The sequence below is a fragment of the Pristiophorus japonicus genome, chromosome 19, assembly GCF_044704955.1.
Source record: "Pristiophorus japonicus isolate sPriJap1 chromosome 19, sPriJap1.hap1, whole genome shotgun sequence".
Classification (NCBI taxonomy): Eukaryota; Metazoa; Chordata; class Chondrichthyes; family Pristiophoridae; genus Pristiophorus; species Pristiophorus japonicus.
Genome location: NC_091995.1, coordinates 82,475,039 through 82,491,816, shown reverse-complemented (window position 1 = coordinate 82,491,816; position 16,778 = coordinate 82,475,039). Strand labels below are relative to the sequence as shown.

Genomic DNA, 16,778 nt, shown 5'->3' with positions numbered 1-16,778 from the left:
CATCTGCCTGATCGTCCCCTCTCATGGTTACCACGGTTACCTCAGGGCCTCTGCTGCCGACCCACCCGGCCTGTGGCCATTCCCTGGCGAGACGAGGAATTAACACCCTTCCCAGTTTAAAGAGAATGTTTCAAGCTTAACTTCTGAGTTGGAACAAATTGGCGTTCCATTTCCCCTTTAAGTTCCCCCTTTGTCAGAGTGTTAAAATAAATTGCTTGCTTGGCTTGGCCAAGTCGCATTGCAACTGCCCAGAACATACACTAGGTGGCACCAGATCCTCTGTTACCCGACTGACGAGTCCTCGAAATACAGAGCCACACGGCACGAGAGTAGCACTGATGCTATATGCACGTGTGCTATTCCCAGGCATATTAATGGGCTGGATTTTCGGGGCGGTAATGGCGGCGGGGCGGTAAAGTTTGTGCCCAGGAACAGTTTGCGCCTCAGTCAGCAAAATTCGCCAGCTGGGCCCTGAGTGTGGGGTGGAGCGCTAAGGGAGGGCTTACACACCTCTGTTAGGGCGCTAGGCCGGCTGAGCAATTGAAAATCCGTTGCTGAAGAGCCGGCCTCGGTGCGCCCTGAGAGAGGCTTCTGTGGCCCAAAAAATAAATCACAACACAGCAAACATTCCCAATACCTTAACCACCCTACAATAAGCGACATCGCAAAAAAATAAAACCAAACCAAACAACCACACTTATCTCGTTCACCAATTCCATCGTTCACCGCCGCCGGGACAGCTCTGACCGCCTGGTTTCCCAAGCACTCCCACTAGGGGGCGCTAGAGGGTCAGCGCACAACAAATCTCACCGCGCAGTCGGAATCGGCGGCATTGCGTTCCCGGGCGGTGCTGCTCCGGGTCCCCCGCAAAACCGCCAACTAATTCCCCGGCGGGGCGCCGGGAGTCGGCCGCCCGGAAACCCTCCCCGCCGCCATTACCGCCTCTCCAGGTGCGAACAGAGGTAGCAATATACCAAAAATCCAGCCCAATATTATCCAGTCCAGCGCTTGCACCCTCTCGGTATCAATTTCTCCTTCCTTCCATCTCCCATCATGGCCTCATAGTATTGGCGCATGGGAAGCAGATGTTAAGCCTTTCGGCCTCTTCCCCCCTCCCCCACCGCCCCCCCACCACCACCTCCGAAGCCACTCTGATCGCTGCAATCAAGCCGACATCTTGAATGGTGACGCCATGCACAATTCAAGGCCTTCTGTCGGGTCTTGGTCCACCCTTTCGGCTCACTTGTACCTCAATGTACCAGGGCCTCGCTCACGAGAGGACCTGAGGGACGATTGAACAGGTGGGCAACAAGATGTGTTCCCGATGGACTTGAGGCCCTCGGGGTAAAAGTTCGCCTCGGCCCAATTTTGCATCTCAACCAGTTGGGCCTCGGGCCTTTATTCGCGTTGCTGTTTGTGGGAGCTTGCTGTGCGCAGATTGGCCGCCGTGTTTCCCACATTACAACAGTGACCACACTCCAAAAAGGTGCTGCAAAGCACTTTGGGACGTCCTGAGGTCGTGAAAGGTGCTGTATAAATGCAAGTTTGTTCGAAATCTGTTTCAGTTAGCAATTAAATCAGAGCAACGATTTCCCATGAGGTACTTGGGGTGTGGAATTGTACCCCCATCTCCCCCCCCCCCCACCACCCCCCCACCCACGTCAGTTGTAACGTTAAAAGAAGGCTCGGTAAAAGCCAGGCGGCTCACCTCCAGCTGAAGGTCGCGGCACCTCATCACGGCAGCGTTCTTCTCCTCGTTGAGCTGGGCGTGCCTCATGGCCATCAGGTAGCTCTCCTCCTTGACCTTGGTGAGCTGGTCGCTGTGGAGGACCAGCTCCTCCTGCAGCCGGGCCTGGCGCTCCTGCAGGCTCCGCAGCTCCTGGTTCTGGTGGCTCAGCTGCCGGTTGCTCTCCTGCATGGCCTCGCACTTGCCGTGGAGCCGGTAGATCTCCATGTCGCGGTCCTTCAGTTGCTTCTGCACCTTCACTGCCTCGTTCATCAGAAACTGCGTCAGCCCCTCGTAACCCTCTTCCACTGCGGAGGGGGGGAAACAGTCGAGGGTGAGCAACAGGCTACGTGAGTGGGCAAAAATTTGGCAGATGGAGTACAATGTTGGAAAGTGTGAGGTCATGCACTTTATGCAGAAAAAAAATCAAAGGGCAACTTATCATTTAAATGGAGAAAGATTGCAAAGTGCTGCAATACAGCGGGACCTGGGGAGTACATGTGCATGAAACACAAAAGGATAGTGTGCAGGTACAGCAAATGATCAGGAAAGCCAATGGTATCTTGGCCTTTATTGCAAATGGGATGAAGTATAAAAGCAGGGAAGTCTTGCTACAGTTATGCAGGGCATTGATGAGGCCACACCTGGAACACTGCGTGCAGTTTTGGTTTCCATATTTACGAAAGGATATACTTGCTTTGGAGGCAGTTCAGAGAAGGTTCACTCGGTTGATTCTGGGAATGAGGAGATTGACTTATGAGGAAAGGTTGAGGAGGTTGGGCCTCTACTCATTGGAATTCAGAAGAATGAGAGGTGATCTTATCGAAACGTATAAGATTATGAGGGGGCTTGACAAGGTGGATGCAGAGAGGATGTTTCCACTGATGGGGGAGCCTATAACTAGAGGGGAACTAGAACTAGAGGGCATTATCTTAGAATAAGGGGCCGCCCATTTAAAACTGAGATGAGGAGGAATTTGTTCTCTCAGAGGGTTATAAATCTGTGGAATTCACTGCCTCAGAGAGCTGTGAAAGCTGGGACATTGAATACATTTTATACAGGGATAGACAGCTTCTTAACTGAAAAGGGAACAAAGGGTTATGGAGAGCAAGCAGGGAAGTGGAGCTGAGTCCATGATCAGATTAGCCATGATTTTATTGAATGGTGGCCGTATGTTCTTATGTTATGTTCTTATGCATTCCTTATGTAACAACGACAACAACAAATCTTTCCATTAACCCTTTCCATCCCCAGATTGGTGTTGCCCGTTTTCAGGCGGCAAACGGACTACTATCAACAACAACAACTTGCATTTATATAGTGCCTTTAACGTAGCAAAACGTCCCAAGGCACTTCGTAGGAATGTTATAAGACACTTAAGAGAGCAGACAGGGCCTCGGTTTAACGTCTCATCCGAAAGATGGCACCTCCAACAGTTTAGCACTCCCTCACCACTGCACTGGAGTGTCGGCCTAGATTTTTTTTAATGCGATTTATGTGCGAGTATTATGGAAATAACAATTTGACACCGAGCCGTATAAGTAGAAATTAGCCCAGGTGACGAAAAGCTTGGTCGAAGAGGTAGGTTTTAAGGAGCGTCTTGGAGGAGGAAAGAGAGGTAGAGAGGCAGAGAGGTTTAGGGAGGGAGTTCCAGAGCTTGGGGCCCAGGCAACAGAAGGCACGGCCACCGATGGTGGAGCGATTATAATCAGGGATGCTCAAGAGGGCAGAATTAGAGTAGCGCAGAAATCTCGGGGGGTTGTGGGGCTGGAGGAGATTACAGAGATAGGGAGGGGGCGAGGGCCATGGAGGGATTTGACAACAAGGATGAGAATTTTTAAATCGAGGCGTTGCTTAACCGGCAGCCAATGTAGGTCAGCGAGCACAGAGGGGTGATGGGTGAGCGGGACTCGGTGCGAGTTAGGACACGGGCTGCCGAGCTACTTGCCCAGTGTGTGGGACGCGGGATGAGACTCTGTCCCATTTACTGGTGTTGTGTCTGCAGTTAAATGATTTTAAGTACGATGCTCGACGGTTGTGTGAGGTTTTCTCGCTGGGTGGGGACCGAAGAGCGGGAATGGAAATCCCATGGGATTCAGTTCTGCGATGGGGATTGCAGGAGAGCCTGCCCGAGTATAGCGGAGCGGCGATTAATTTAATGTTCAGTTTGGCTAGCTTCGTGATTGTGCAAAGAAGGAATGCTCTCTTTTATAAGGGGAGGAGAATAATTTGAAAAAAGAGTATTTTAAATATAAGCTAAAAGTTCATTATGAGACTCTGTGAGTATTCTATTCAGAAAGGAATTTTAAAGAAGGTATTTTATGACCAATTCTTAAAGTATAATATTAATTAATATATGTCATGGGAGACAAATTAAACTCCAGTTTTTGATGCTAATAATTGGTGGAGGAACAGCTGTGCAGAGGGGCCGAATGGATCTGGATCAGACAGTGGAATGATCACAAATGTTGTAAAGATTTTAAGTATTGAATAAATCCATATATTTTTTAATGATCTTTTTTTTTGTGTCCCTTTTAAGGGGCTGCGTGGGGCGTTCAAAGTTCCACGCATGAACCATTTTTCCATTCAGGAGCTGGCAAGCCACCTGCACAGGACCTCCACACCATTGTGCAGCCACAGGGCTCACCGGATAGACTTACTTCTACGTAATTATGCTCAATGAAAGGACGCCCAAATAAACGTTGGCACAGGTCGCCATTTTCACTCAGGCTGGCCCTGAGTGCCATAATCTTGTAAATGCTCTTTCTCCTTTCAGAAAATGCAGAGCTGCGTTCTCAAAAACGCACCAATGTCAAGCTGTGGCCCAATGAGACGCACCCTTGCCTCTGAGTCAGAAGGTTGTGGGTTCAAGTCCCACTCCAGCGACTTGAGCACAAAAAAAAATCCAGGCTGACACTCCCAGTGCAGTGCCGAGGGAGCGCTGCACTGTCGAAGGTGCCGTCTTTCGGATGAGAGGTTAAACTGAGACCCTGTCTGCTCTCACAGGTGGACATAAAAGATATTAGGGCACTATTTCAAAGAAGAGCGGGGGAGTTATGTCCTGGGCCAATATTAATTCCTCAATCAACATCACTAAAAGCAGATTATCTGGTCGTTATCACGTTGCTGTTTGAGGGAGCTTGCTGTGCACAAATTGACCGCTGCTTTACCTACATTGCAACAGTGACTACACTCCAAAATTGCTTTATTGACTGTAGAGCGCTTTGGGACATCTGGTGGTTGGGCAAGGCGCTATATAAATGTAAGTCTTTCTTTTACCTCTCCATAACACATATCACTTTGGAGTGTGGAGGACTGAAGCGCGATTCGATTCTTTCATTAAAAGTTTGCAATTAATTTTCTTCAGCAGCAAAACAAATACCGGAATTCCAGCCGAGATCCTGTTGCCTGCAGCAATCAATCTGTTCAATTTGAGTTTAACACTCTCTCAACACAGAGTGCCCTCAATAAAATGGTCATTACGGAATCTGTCACCCTACATGAACATACTGAAAGATGCCTGCCATCGAGTGGGCTGTTGTTGCAGCCTTGCAAAAAACAAAGGCAGCGATAGTGACTGAACTCGTCATCTCTTTTCACCATTTCTCCAAAATCCGTGCCGAAACATGCACAGCAGATTACAAATTATGATCACATATTGCGTTTTAGGATAAACAGGCAGATTCAGTCATGCCGGCTCAGGGAACTCTTGGAATGCAAATTAAAATAATCGGCAGCACAAAAAGGCAGCTTAAAATGGTCTTTGATTTGTATCTCTTGTTGAAATCCGTTCACAGGCCGTGGGTGTCGTTGGCAAAGCCGGCATTTATTGCCCATCCCGAATTGCCCCTTGAGAAGGTGGTGGTGAGCCGCCTTCTTGAACCGCTGCAGTCCGTGTGGTGAAGGTGCTCCCACAGTGCTGTTAGGGAGGGAGTTCCAGGATTTTGACCCAGCCACAATCGAACTTTAACCATCGCTCAGAAGACATGGGGATACATTGGGGCCGAAATTGCCCCTTTCCTGAAGGCCCGTCACCACTAGAAATCGGTGGCCAGGCTGCGGAATGCGATGGCTGCCGACTGTTCGTGTAACGGCCGCCATTATCAAAACTCCACCCCTGCGGTATCCCGGTGGTGCCCCCTCACCCCGCCGGCCCTACCGCTCCGCTGTTGCCGATCCGTGCTGAGTGCATCATCAGAGCGCGCACCACCGATGTTCCCCCTCCCCCCCCCCAACCCCGGCAATCTGCAAAATTCCACCGAGAAAATCGGCCAAAAGCTGCTTTTCCCCAACGGTGCAGTGAGGCTACGGCCTTCTGCAATGGCGGTGCGGCTCCCATTAAAGGGGAGGGCGCAAGCCGCTGCCGCCATGTTTTTTCTTTTTGTCGGCCAATTATGCCCCCCCCCCCCCCGCCGGGGTCAGGTTCAATTATACCTCCTCTTGGGTGCCAGGCCGCAGGTTTGGCCAAAACCCTCCATGGTGGCCCAGTAAGCCGAAGTCTAACCATCGCGCAGGCTCTTCCCTTTAAGTGAAGACGGGGTGATGCGGCGCCGTGATGACATCATCAGCGCTACGCTGATGACTGACAGCAGCGGTCTCTACACCCCGCCCCAAACCTCCGCCCCTCTAGTCTGCTCACTGCCCACTTCCACCCCCAATATGAGCGACTTTCGGTCCACCTGAAAAAAAAATAAGCAAAAGAGCGGAATTTCGCTCAAGAGGACACCGCATCCATTGCGGCGGGAAACTGAGTGCGTGCGTGCGCCCCATTTCCAGCGGTGGGCAATTTCGGCTCCACTGAATTTGCGGTGCCCTTGTGTGCCCCCCAAAAGACCAATGCCGTTTGGCAGCTAGGTGCTGTTCGACATTGGGCTTGCTTCTGGGTCCGGGGTCCGAGGGCTAAACAGGAATGTGTCAGTAAACCAGGAGTGCAGGACCGACAACAGGATCCCCACTCCCGCTCCGCCAGCCGCCATTTCATCGGCAGGGGGATCGATAACCAGATTAAAGGCAATCGGCCAAAAGAAGCCAGGGGGGGCCAGATGAAGAGAAAATTTTTTCACTCAGTGTGTTGCTATGATCGGTAATGCCGGAAAGGCCGGTGGCGGCAGATTCAATGGTAAGCGAATTGTATATATTCTTGAAGGGTGTAATGTATGCCCCTGTGAATATGCTCACAGGTTTGTAGAGCTTTTGCACGGGAGGTGGGCACCGGAGGGACTGGAGTGCATCATCACCCCCGGCAACCAAATTTTAATTTGATTTAAGGTTTCATTAAAGTTGAAAATGCCAAAAGGGGGCATTTGATTTACGTCGCAACTTAAAATAGTTGTAGAGCTGTTGCATTGTGAGTGGCTAGTGCTGTTGGGGAGGATTTAAACTAATATGGCAGGGGGATGGGAACCAATGCAAGGAGACAGAGGGAAACAAAAAGGAGGCAAAAGCAAAAGACAGAAAGGAGATGAGGAAAAGTGGAGGGCAGAGAAACCCAAGGCAAAGAACAAAAAGGGCCACTGTACAGCAAAATTCTAAAAGGACAAAGGGTGTTAAAAAAACAAGCCTGAAGGCTTTGTGTCTTAATGCAAGGAGTATCCGCAATAAGGTGGATGAATTAACTGTGCAAATAGATGTTAACAAATATGATGTGATTGGGATTACGGAGACGTGGTTCCAGGATGATCAGGGCTGGGAACTCAACATCCAAGGGTATTCAACATTCAGGAAAGATAGAATAAAAGGAAAAGGAGGTGGGGTAGCATTGCTGGTTAAGGAGCAAATTAAGGCAATAGTTCGGAAGGACATTAGCTTGGATGATGTAGAATCTATATGGGTAGAGCTGCAGAATACCAAAGGGCAAAAAACGTTAGTGGGAGTTGTGTACAGACCTCCAAACAGTAGTAGTGATGTTGGGGAGGGCTTCAAACATGAAATTAGGGGTGCATGCAATAAAGGTGCAGCAGTTATAATGGGTGACTTTAATATGCACATAGATTGGGCTAACCAAACTGGAAGCAATACGGTGGAGGAGGATTTCCTGGAGTGCATAATGGATGGTTTTTTAGACCAATATGTCGAGGAACCAACTAGGGGGGAGGCCATCTTAGACTGGGTGTTGTGTAATGAGAGAGGATTAATTAGCAATCTTGTTGTGCGAGGCCCCTTGGGGAAGAGTGACCATAATATGGTGGAATTCTGCATTAGGATAGAGAATGAAACAGTTAATTCAGAGACCATGGTCCAGAACTTAAAGAAGGGTAACTTTGAAGGTATGAGGCGTGAATTGGCTAGGATAGATTGGCGAATGATACTGAAGGGGTTGACTGTGGATGGGCAATGGCAGACATTTAGAGACCGCATGGATGAACTACAACAATTGTACATTACTGTCTGGCGTAAAAATAAAAAAGGGAAGTTGGCTCAACCGTGGCTATCAAGGGAAATCAGGGATAGCATTAAAGCCAAGGAAGTGGCATACAAATTGGCCAGAAATAGCAGCGAACCCGGAGACTGGGAGAAATTTAGAACTCAGCAGAGGAGGACAAAGGGTTTGATTAGGGCAGGGAAAATGGAGTACGAGAAGAAGCTTGCAGGGAACATTAAGACGGATTGCAAATGTTTCTATAGATATGAAAAGAGAAAAAGGTTAGTAAAGACAAACGTAGGTTCCCTGCAGTCAGAATCGGGGAAGTCATAACGGGGAACAAAGAAATGGCGGACCAATTGAACAAGTACTTTGGTTCGGTATTCACTGAGGAGGACACAAACAACCTTCCGGATATAAAAGGGGTCGGAGGGTCTAGTAAGGAGGAGGAACTGAGGGAAATCCTTATTAGTCGGGAAATTGTGTTGGGGAAATTGATGGGATTGAAGGCCGATAAATCCCCAGGGCCTGATGGACTGCATCCCAGAGTACTTAAGGAGGTGGCCTTGGAAATAGTGGATGCATTGACAGTCATTTTCCAACATTCCATTGACTCTGGATCAGTTCCTATGGAGTGGAGGGTAGCCAATGTAACCCCACTTTTTAAAAAAGGAGAGAGAGAGAAAACAGGGAATTATAGACCGGTCAGCCTGACATCGGTAGTGGGTAAAATGATAGAATCAATTATTAAGGATGTCATAGCAGTGCATTTGGAAAGAGGTAATATGATAGGTCCAAGTCAGCATGGATTTGTGAAAGGGAAATCATGCTTGACAAATCGTCTGGAATTTTTTGAGGATGTTTCCAGTAGAGTGGACAAGGGAGAACCAGTTGATGTGGTATATTTGGACTTTCAGAAGGCTTTCGACAAGGTCCCACACAAGAGATTAATGTGCAAAATTAAAGCACATGGGATTGGGGGTAATGTGCTGACATGGATTGAGAACTGGTTGTCAGACAGGAAGCAAAGAGTAGGAGTAAATGGGGACTTTTCAGAATGGCAGGCAGTGACTAGTGGGGTACCGCAAGGTTCTGTGCTGGGGCCCCAGCTGTTTACACTGTACATTAATGATTTAGACGAGGGGATTAAATGTAGTATCTCCAAATTTGCGGATGACACTAAGTTGGGTGGCAGTGTGAGCTGCGAGGAGGATGCTATGAGGCTGCAGAGCAACTTGGATAGGTTAGGTGAGTGGGCAAATGCATGGCAGATGAAGTATAATGTGGATAAATGTGAGGTTATCCACTTTGGTGGTAAAAACAGAGAGACAGACTATTGTCTGAATGGTGACAGATTAGGAAAAGGGGAGGTGCAAAGAGACCTGGGTGTCATGGTACATCAGTCATTGAAGGTTGGCATGCAGGTACAGCAGGCGGTTAAGAAAGCAAATGGCATGTTGGCCTTCATAGCGAGGGGATTTGAGTACAGGGGCAAGGAGGTGTTGCTACAATTGTACAGGGCCTTGGTGAGGCCACACCTGGAGTATTGTGTACAGTTTTGGTCTCCTAACCTGAGGAAGGACATTCTTGCTATTGAGGGAGTACAGCGAAGGTTCACCAGACTGATTCCCGGGATGGCGGGACTGACCTATCAAGAAAGACTGGATCAACTGGGCTTGTATTCACTGGAGTGCAGAAGAATGAGAGGGGACCTCATAGAAACGTTTAAAATTCTGACGGGTTTAGACAGGTTAGATGCAGGAAGAATGTTCCCAATGTTGGGGAAGTCCAGAACCAGGGGACACAGTCTAAGGATAAGGGGGAAGCCATTTAGGACCGAGATGAGGAGGAATTTCTTCACCCAGAGAGTGGTGAACCTGTGGAATTCTCTACCACAGAAAGTTGTTGAGGCCAATTCACTAAATATATTCAAAAAGGAGTTAGATGAAGTCCTTACTACTAGGGGAATCAAGGGGTATGGTGAGAAAGCAGGAATGGGGTACTGAAGTTGCATGTTCAGCCATGAACTCATTGAATGGCGGTGCAGGCTAGAAGGGCCGAATGGCCTACTCCTGCACCTATTTTCTATGTTTCTATGTTTCTATGTTTCTATGTTCACAAGACTCAATAAAACCCCAGCCAGTTGGGTTCGGGGGATCCACGATGGGGCAGGTGGTTGTGAGCCTGGTGGATGAACTGGTAATGTGTAATGTGAAACCTTTGTTAGTGCTAAACCTTTGTTAATAGAAACATAGAAACATAGAAACATAGAAAATAGGTGCAGGAGTAGGCCATTCGGCCCTTCTAGCCTGCACCGCCATTCAATGAGTTCATGGCTGAACATGCAACTTCAGTACCCCATTCCTGCTTTCTCACCATACCCCTTGATTCCCCTAGTAGTAAGGACTTCATCTAACTCCTTTTTGAATATATTTAGTGAATTGGCCTCAACAACTTTCTGTGGTAGAGAATTCCACAGGTTCACCACTCTCTGGGTGAAGAAGTTTCTCCTCATCTCGGTCCTAAATGGCTTCCCCCTTATCCTTGTTGTTAATAGCAATGTGTTGCTATGAATTCTTAAGCAAAGAACCCATGAAGTGAATACATTATAAAGGGGGAAATCTGTTATTATATTACTGTTTGTGGAAACTTGCTGTGCGCAAATCGGCTGCCGCATTTAAAACAGTGACAACACGTCAAAAAGTGCTTCATTGGCTGTAAAGCGCTTTGGGAGGTCCTGAGGTTGTGAATGGTGCTATAGAAATGCAAGTCTTTCCTTTTTTATCCTGCACAATGCAGCTGTATTTGTAACATGGAGAACGACAAGGGAGTGTTAGAAAAAACACATGACCCCCCGGGGTGATATTCTGCTGCGCCCAGTTTGGGGGCGGTCACAGCCGGGAGGCGGGACATTCTGCTGCACGTGTGGAAGTCCCGCCCCCTCTGGAAAAAAGTGGGGTTAACGCCCCCAAAAGGAAGTGGTACGCAAATGCACGGCACTCCACTTCCTTCCTGGGGCAGTAGCGCGGCAGACGTGTCGGGAGCCTGGCGTGCTGGGCCGCGTAGAATGGGGCGCCCCCCCTTCATTAAAGGGGAAGGGCCCAAGTTGCAAACTCTGCAGGTAAGAAACGGGCCTCCCTGGACCACCGGGGAGCAGGGGTTGCCGTGCCAACAGCCCGGCAGGCAAGCGGTGCGCCGGGCCGAACGATCGTGGCAGAGACCCCCCTTTTTTTTTTAAACAAGGCCACCACTTTAAGTAGCACGCCACACAGCTTCAGGGACCGTTCCCCAATTTTTGTTCCGGGGGGCGAAAATGGGGCGCAGCGCACGTTGATGATGACCGCTGCGGAGCGGGTCGCTACGGGTTACTGCCGCTGCTAATCTCCCGTGGAGTCCTTAGTGACGCCACACACGGGGTTGTTTTCACCCCATTACGCCCCCCCCCCCCCCCGCAAACACCCATAATTCTCGGCCCTAATCTTTACTTATGCATACAGAACCCCACCTCCCACCCACCCACTAACACTCAGCAAAAGCATTCTAAACAAACCCTTCAGCTGTTGCCTCCAGTGATGAACAAATATCATCAATATAAGATAGTCACGAGTGAATCAAAGCGAGAACTCAGGAGAAACTTCTCTATCCAGAGACTGGTGAGAATGTGGAACTCGCCACCACAGGGAGTGGTTGAGGTGAATAGCTAAATAAGCACACGAGGGAGAAAGGAATAGAAGGATATGCTACATAAGAACATAAGAAATAGGAGCAGAAGGAGGCCATACGGCCCTTCGAGCCTGCTCCGCTATTTAATACAATCATGGCTGATCTGATCATGGACTCAGGTCCACTTCCCTGCCCCCTCCCCATAACCCCTTATTCCCTTATCGGTTAAGAAGCTGTCTATCTCTGTCTTAAATTTATTCAATGTCCCAGCTTCCACAGCTCTCTGAAGCAGCGAATTCCACAGATTTACAACGCTCTGAGAGAAGAAATTCCTCCTCATCTCAGCTTTAAATGGGCGGCCCCTTATTCTAAGATCATGCCCCCTAGTTCTAGTCTCCCCCATCAGTGGAGACATCCTCTCTGCATCCACCTTGTCAAGCCCCCTCATAATCACCTCTCATTCTTCTGACAGAAGCTGGCGAAACACTCGAGGGAGAAAGGAATAGAGGGATATGCTGATAGGGTGAGATGAAGAGGCTCGAGTGGAGCATAAACATCAGCACGCCCAGTCGGGCTGAGTGGCCTGTTTCTGTGCTGTAATTTCTCTGTAAAAAATTGGGCTTAAAAAAACAAATCAGCAGTTCCGAAAGAATCAGAAGCAACTCCGGCAACTTTCCCTGAACTCAGCCTCATCGCATCAAGGTGCAGCAGCAAGACTTTTCAGGCACATTCCAACTCTGCCTCAGCCTGTTGTTTCCCAGCAACACCGCCCGCTCACTCAGACATGCCACAATAATATCTGCGGAGGGCCGTCACCGTAAGCAGAAGCACTCAGGAGCGGCTTATTGTCTTTCACTGTCACTAGCGAAATCTGAACAGAATAAGCAGAATTATCAGAGCCCAAAGCAAAAATAGAATCCATATAGATAGAGATAAAAGATAATAAAGGATCCATCACACTAATAGAGCGAGTCGACCACCCAATAGTGGAAGGGAGGTGGAGAGGAAATATGCAGACACATTAGGGAAATGAGTAAACAACAAAGGAAAGGCTTGCATTTATAGAGCACCTTTCACGACCACCGGACGTCTCAGAGCGCTTTACAGCCAATGAAGTACTTTTGGAGTGTGGTCACTGTTGTAATGTGGGAAACACGACAGTCAATTTGCGCACAGCAAGCTCCCACTAACAGCAATGTGATAATGAGCAGATAATCTGTGTTTGTTATGCTGATTGAGAGGTAAATATTGGCCAGGATGCCGGGGATAACTCCCCTGCTCGTCTTCAAAATAGTGCCCATGGGATCTTCTGTGCCCCAAGTAGAAATTACTTAGCACCCGCCGATCACGCTGTGTAACCTAATTTTGAAAACCAATTTGGACAGAAAATCGCAATTTTGCGATGTGAGCTCTCTCCACACTTGCACTTTGGAATTTTGACCTCTTGGCGGCTAGTTAGGGAGAAGCTGTTCTCCCATTTCGCCCAGAGAGAGACACGTTTTCTGCAGATCAGGAACGCGCTGTCTGAGAGGGAGGTGCAGACAGACTCAATCGTGGCTTTCAAAAGGGAGTTGGATCTGTATCTGAAAGGAAAATAATTTTCAGGGCTCCGGGGAAAGGAAGACTTGGATTTATATCGCGCCTTTCACGACCACCGGACGTCTCAAAGCGCTTTGCAGCTAATGGAGTACTTTTGGAGTGTGGTCACTGTTGTAATGTGGGAAAGGGCGGGGGAGTGAGACTGGCTGGGAGCCAGCACGGGCTGGACGGGCCAAATGGCCTCCTTCTGTGCTGTAACCGTTCTATGATTCTGCCACTCGGCGAGAGATCTGACTCCACTCCCGATCCAATGCGAACCCTCATTTTGCCAAACTGAATTCGGCCACAGTTGTGTTCCACGAAAAGGAATCCAGCACTCAGCTCTCAAACCTTAGCCAATCTTCTGTGTCCACTCCAATTCAGTGGAGGCTGATAGCTCCTTCCTGAAAAAGATCTGCACGTCTCCATTGATGTACTGACTTAATCCTTAAGCTTCAAAATGCAGTCAAGTGAAAGTTTAATGATTGGTGATATAATAATGAAATATTTAAAGGGCCGGATTTTCGGTCTCCTGGCACCTCTGTTAGCGCCCCGGAGGGACGGCAGTGGCGGCGGTAAGAAATTGCAGGCGGGCGGCCGGCTTCCAGCGCCTCGCCGGGACATTCGGGGCCGGTTTAGAGGGGGCACGGAGCATTACCGCCTGGAAGAGGCGAGCCGGTGTGCAACGTCCCTGGTTGTGGCATCGATTTTTGGCCGCTGCCCGACCTGTTGCGTTCCGCAGCGCCCCCTGCTGGGACCGCCTGTGATGGCGGGCGGTCCGAGCTGTAGCGGTGGCAGTGAGGTCAGTAATGTCCACCGCGGGTAAGTGTGATTGTTTCGTTTTTTTTTTTAATTTTTGCGATTTATGTTGTGGTGGGTTGAGTTATTTATTGAGAATGTTTATGGTGTTTTTTCTTCAGGTTTGACTTCTGCACCCTGAGGCCTCTCTTATTACACTCCGAGGCCGGCTGTTTAGCTTGGGATTTTCCCATACTCAGCCAGCCTAGCGCCCCAAAAGAGGTGTGCAATGCCTCCCTTAACCCTCCGCTCCACACTCCGGGCCCAGCTGATAAATTTTACAGCGGCAGATGCAAACCATTCCCCGGTGCAAAATTTACCGCCCACCAGGTTAACGCCACGATAGAGGCACAACCGAATATCCCCCCTTAGTCTGGTAACCAGTTGCTCACTCACCAATCAACACCGAGCAACATCTGGTTGGCTCCTTGCCCGTTATTAACTTGTACAGTTCAGCATAGTAGAGTTCCAGGCTCTCGAGGAAGGCCTCGTATCCACGGTTACCCCGCGAACGCAAAATGTCCAGAAGACGGCCTGCCGAAAGAAAACAAACTGATGTTACGGTGACGGAAACATCAAGGAGAAGATTAGACCAGAGCCCCCCCCCTCTCCCCCCCGCACCCCTGCGCCCTACCCCCCCCGCCCCCGAGCCCCCGTGCCAATGCTAAGTTGGCGGATACCAATACTGGTGGCATAATTGGCCTCAGTACCCAAAGGGCGAGTGAGGGAAAAACAGATCAGACAGGGTTGGCAATCCCAGCTCGGTAACCAATAGCGTGTGGGCAACAACAACAACTTGTATTGATATAGCGCCTTTAACGTAGTGAAACGTCCCAAGACGCTTCACAGAAGTATTATAAGACAAAAGTTTGACACCGAACCACATGAGGAGAAATTAGCACAGGGCTTGGTCAAAGAGGTAAGTTTTAAGGAGCATCTTGAAGGAGGAAAGAGAGTTAGAGAGGCGAAGAGGTTTAGGCAGGGAGTTCCAGAGCTTGGAGCGCAGGCAACAGAAGGCACGGCCACCAATGGTGGAGTGATTAAAATCGGGGGTGGGGGGGCAATGGGCAGTGGGTGAGGGCAGTGGGTGTCGGCGCTGGGGGTGGGCAGTGGGTGGGGGCAGTGGGTGTCGGCGCTGGGGGTGGGCAGTGGGCAGTGGGTGGGGGCAGTGGGTGGGGGCAGTGGGTGTTGGCAGTGGGCAGGGCAGTGGGTGGGGCAGTGGGTATGGGCAGTGGGTGAGGGCAGTGGGCAGTGGGTGAGGGCAGTGGGTGGCAGTGCTGGGGGTGGGCAGTGGGTGGCAGTGCTGGGGGTGGGCAGTGGGTGTCGGCGCTGGAGGTGGGCAGTGGGTGTGGGCAGTGGGTGGGGCAGTGGGTATGGGCAGTGAGTGAGGGCAGTGGGCAGTGGGTGAGGGCAGTTGGTGGCAGTGCTGGGGGTGGGCAGTGGGTGGCAGTGCTGGGGGTGGGCAGTGGGTGTCGGCGCTGGAGGTGGGCAGTGGGTGTGGGCAGTGGGTGGGGCAGTGGGTATGGGCAGTGGGTGAGGGCAGTGGGCAGTGGGTGAGGGCAGTGGGTGGCAGTGCTGGGGGTGGGCAGTGGGTGTCGGCGCTGGAGGTGGGCAGTGGGTGTGGGCAGTGGGTGGGGCAGTGGGTGTGGGCAGTGGGTGGGGCAGTGGGTATGGGCAGTGGGTGAGGGCAGTGGGCAGTGGGTGAGGGCAGTGGGTGGCAGTGCTGGGGGTGGGCAGTGGGTGGCAGTGCTGGGGGTGGGCAGTGGGTGTCAGCGCTGGAGGTGGGCAGTGGGTGTGGGCAGTGGGCGTGGGCAGTGGGTGAGGGCAGTGGGTGGCAGTGCTGGGGGTGGGCAGTGGGTGAGGGCAGTGGGTGTCAGCGCTGCGGGTGGGCAATGGGTGTGGACACTGGGTTTGGGCAGTGGGTGAGGGCAGTGAGTGGGGGCAGTGGGTGTGGGCAGTGGGTGGGAGCAGTGGGTGAGGGAAGTGGGCAGTGGGTGTGGACACCGGGTGTGGGCAATGGGTGGGGGCAGTGAGTGTTGGCGCTGGGTTTGGGCAGTGGGTGAGGGCAGTGAGTGGGGGCAGTGGGTGTGGGCAGTGGGTGGGAGCAGTGGGTAAGGGCAGTGGGCAGTGGGTGTGGACACTGGGTGTGGGCAATGGGTGGGGGCAGTGGGTGTTGGCGCTGGGGGTGGGCAGTGGGTGAGGGCAGTGGGCAGTGAGTGTTGGCGCTGGGTTTGGGCAGTGGGTGAGGGCAGTGAGCCGTGGGCAGGTTTGCACTGGACCGTGAATAACCTGAAAACACTCGCTGGCTGGGTCCACACACTAAGATTGGGCACTTGGGCAAGACACTGGATTGCACGTGTGATATATTCTTTACGACATCACAGCACACTACACACAAGATGGCTCTCCAGGAACCTGTCATGTGACCTGCCAAATGATTCTTTTATTATATACATCAGTTCATTAGGAGGAGCTCTATATTAGAGCACGGAGACCAGGAGATGGTGTGGGGAGGGAGTGAAGGTCAGGACCGATCGGTAAACTGATTGGGGATATTGGCAAGTGCCTGAGTTCAAGAGCTGGCTGAGATTCAATGGCATTGCGACATGTCGTTGGGTTAAACGCCCTATGCAAAGAATCAGTTTGTTAGTT

At 50.6% G+C, this 16,778-nt stretch overlaps 1 protein-coding gene across 1 annotated transcript in view; it reads right to left on the bottom strand.

Moving 5' to 3' along the window:
* Positions 1 to 16,778, bottom strand: part of LOC139230277 (caspase recruitment domain-containing protein 11-like) — a 113,704-nt gene that overhangs the window by 83,019 nt on the left and 13,907 nt on the right. Inside the window, 2 exon segments of the mRNA XM_070862105.1 lie at positions 1,709 to 2,034; positions 14,523 to 14,660. Of these exon segments, the coding sequence (XP_070718206.1) occupies positions 1,709 to 2,034; positions 14,523 to 14,660 (464 nt within the window).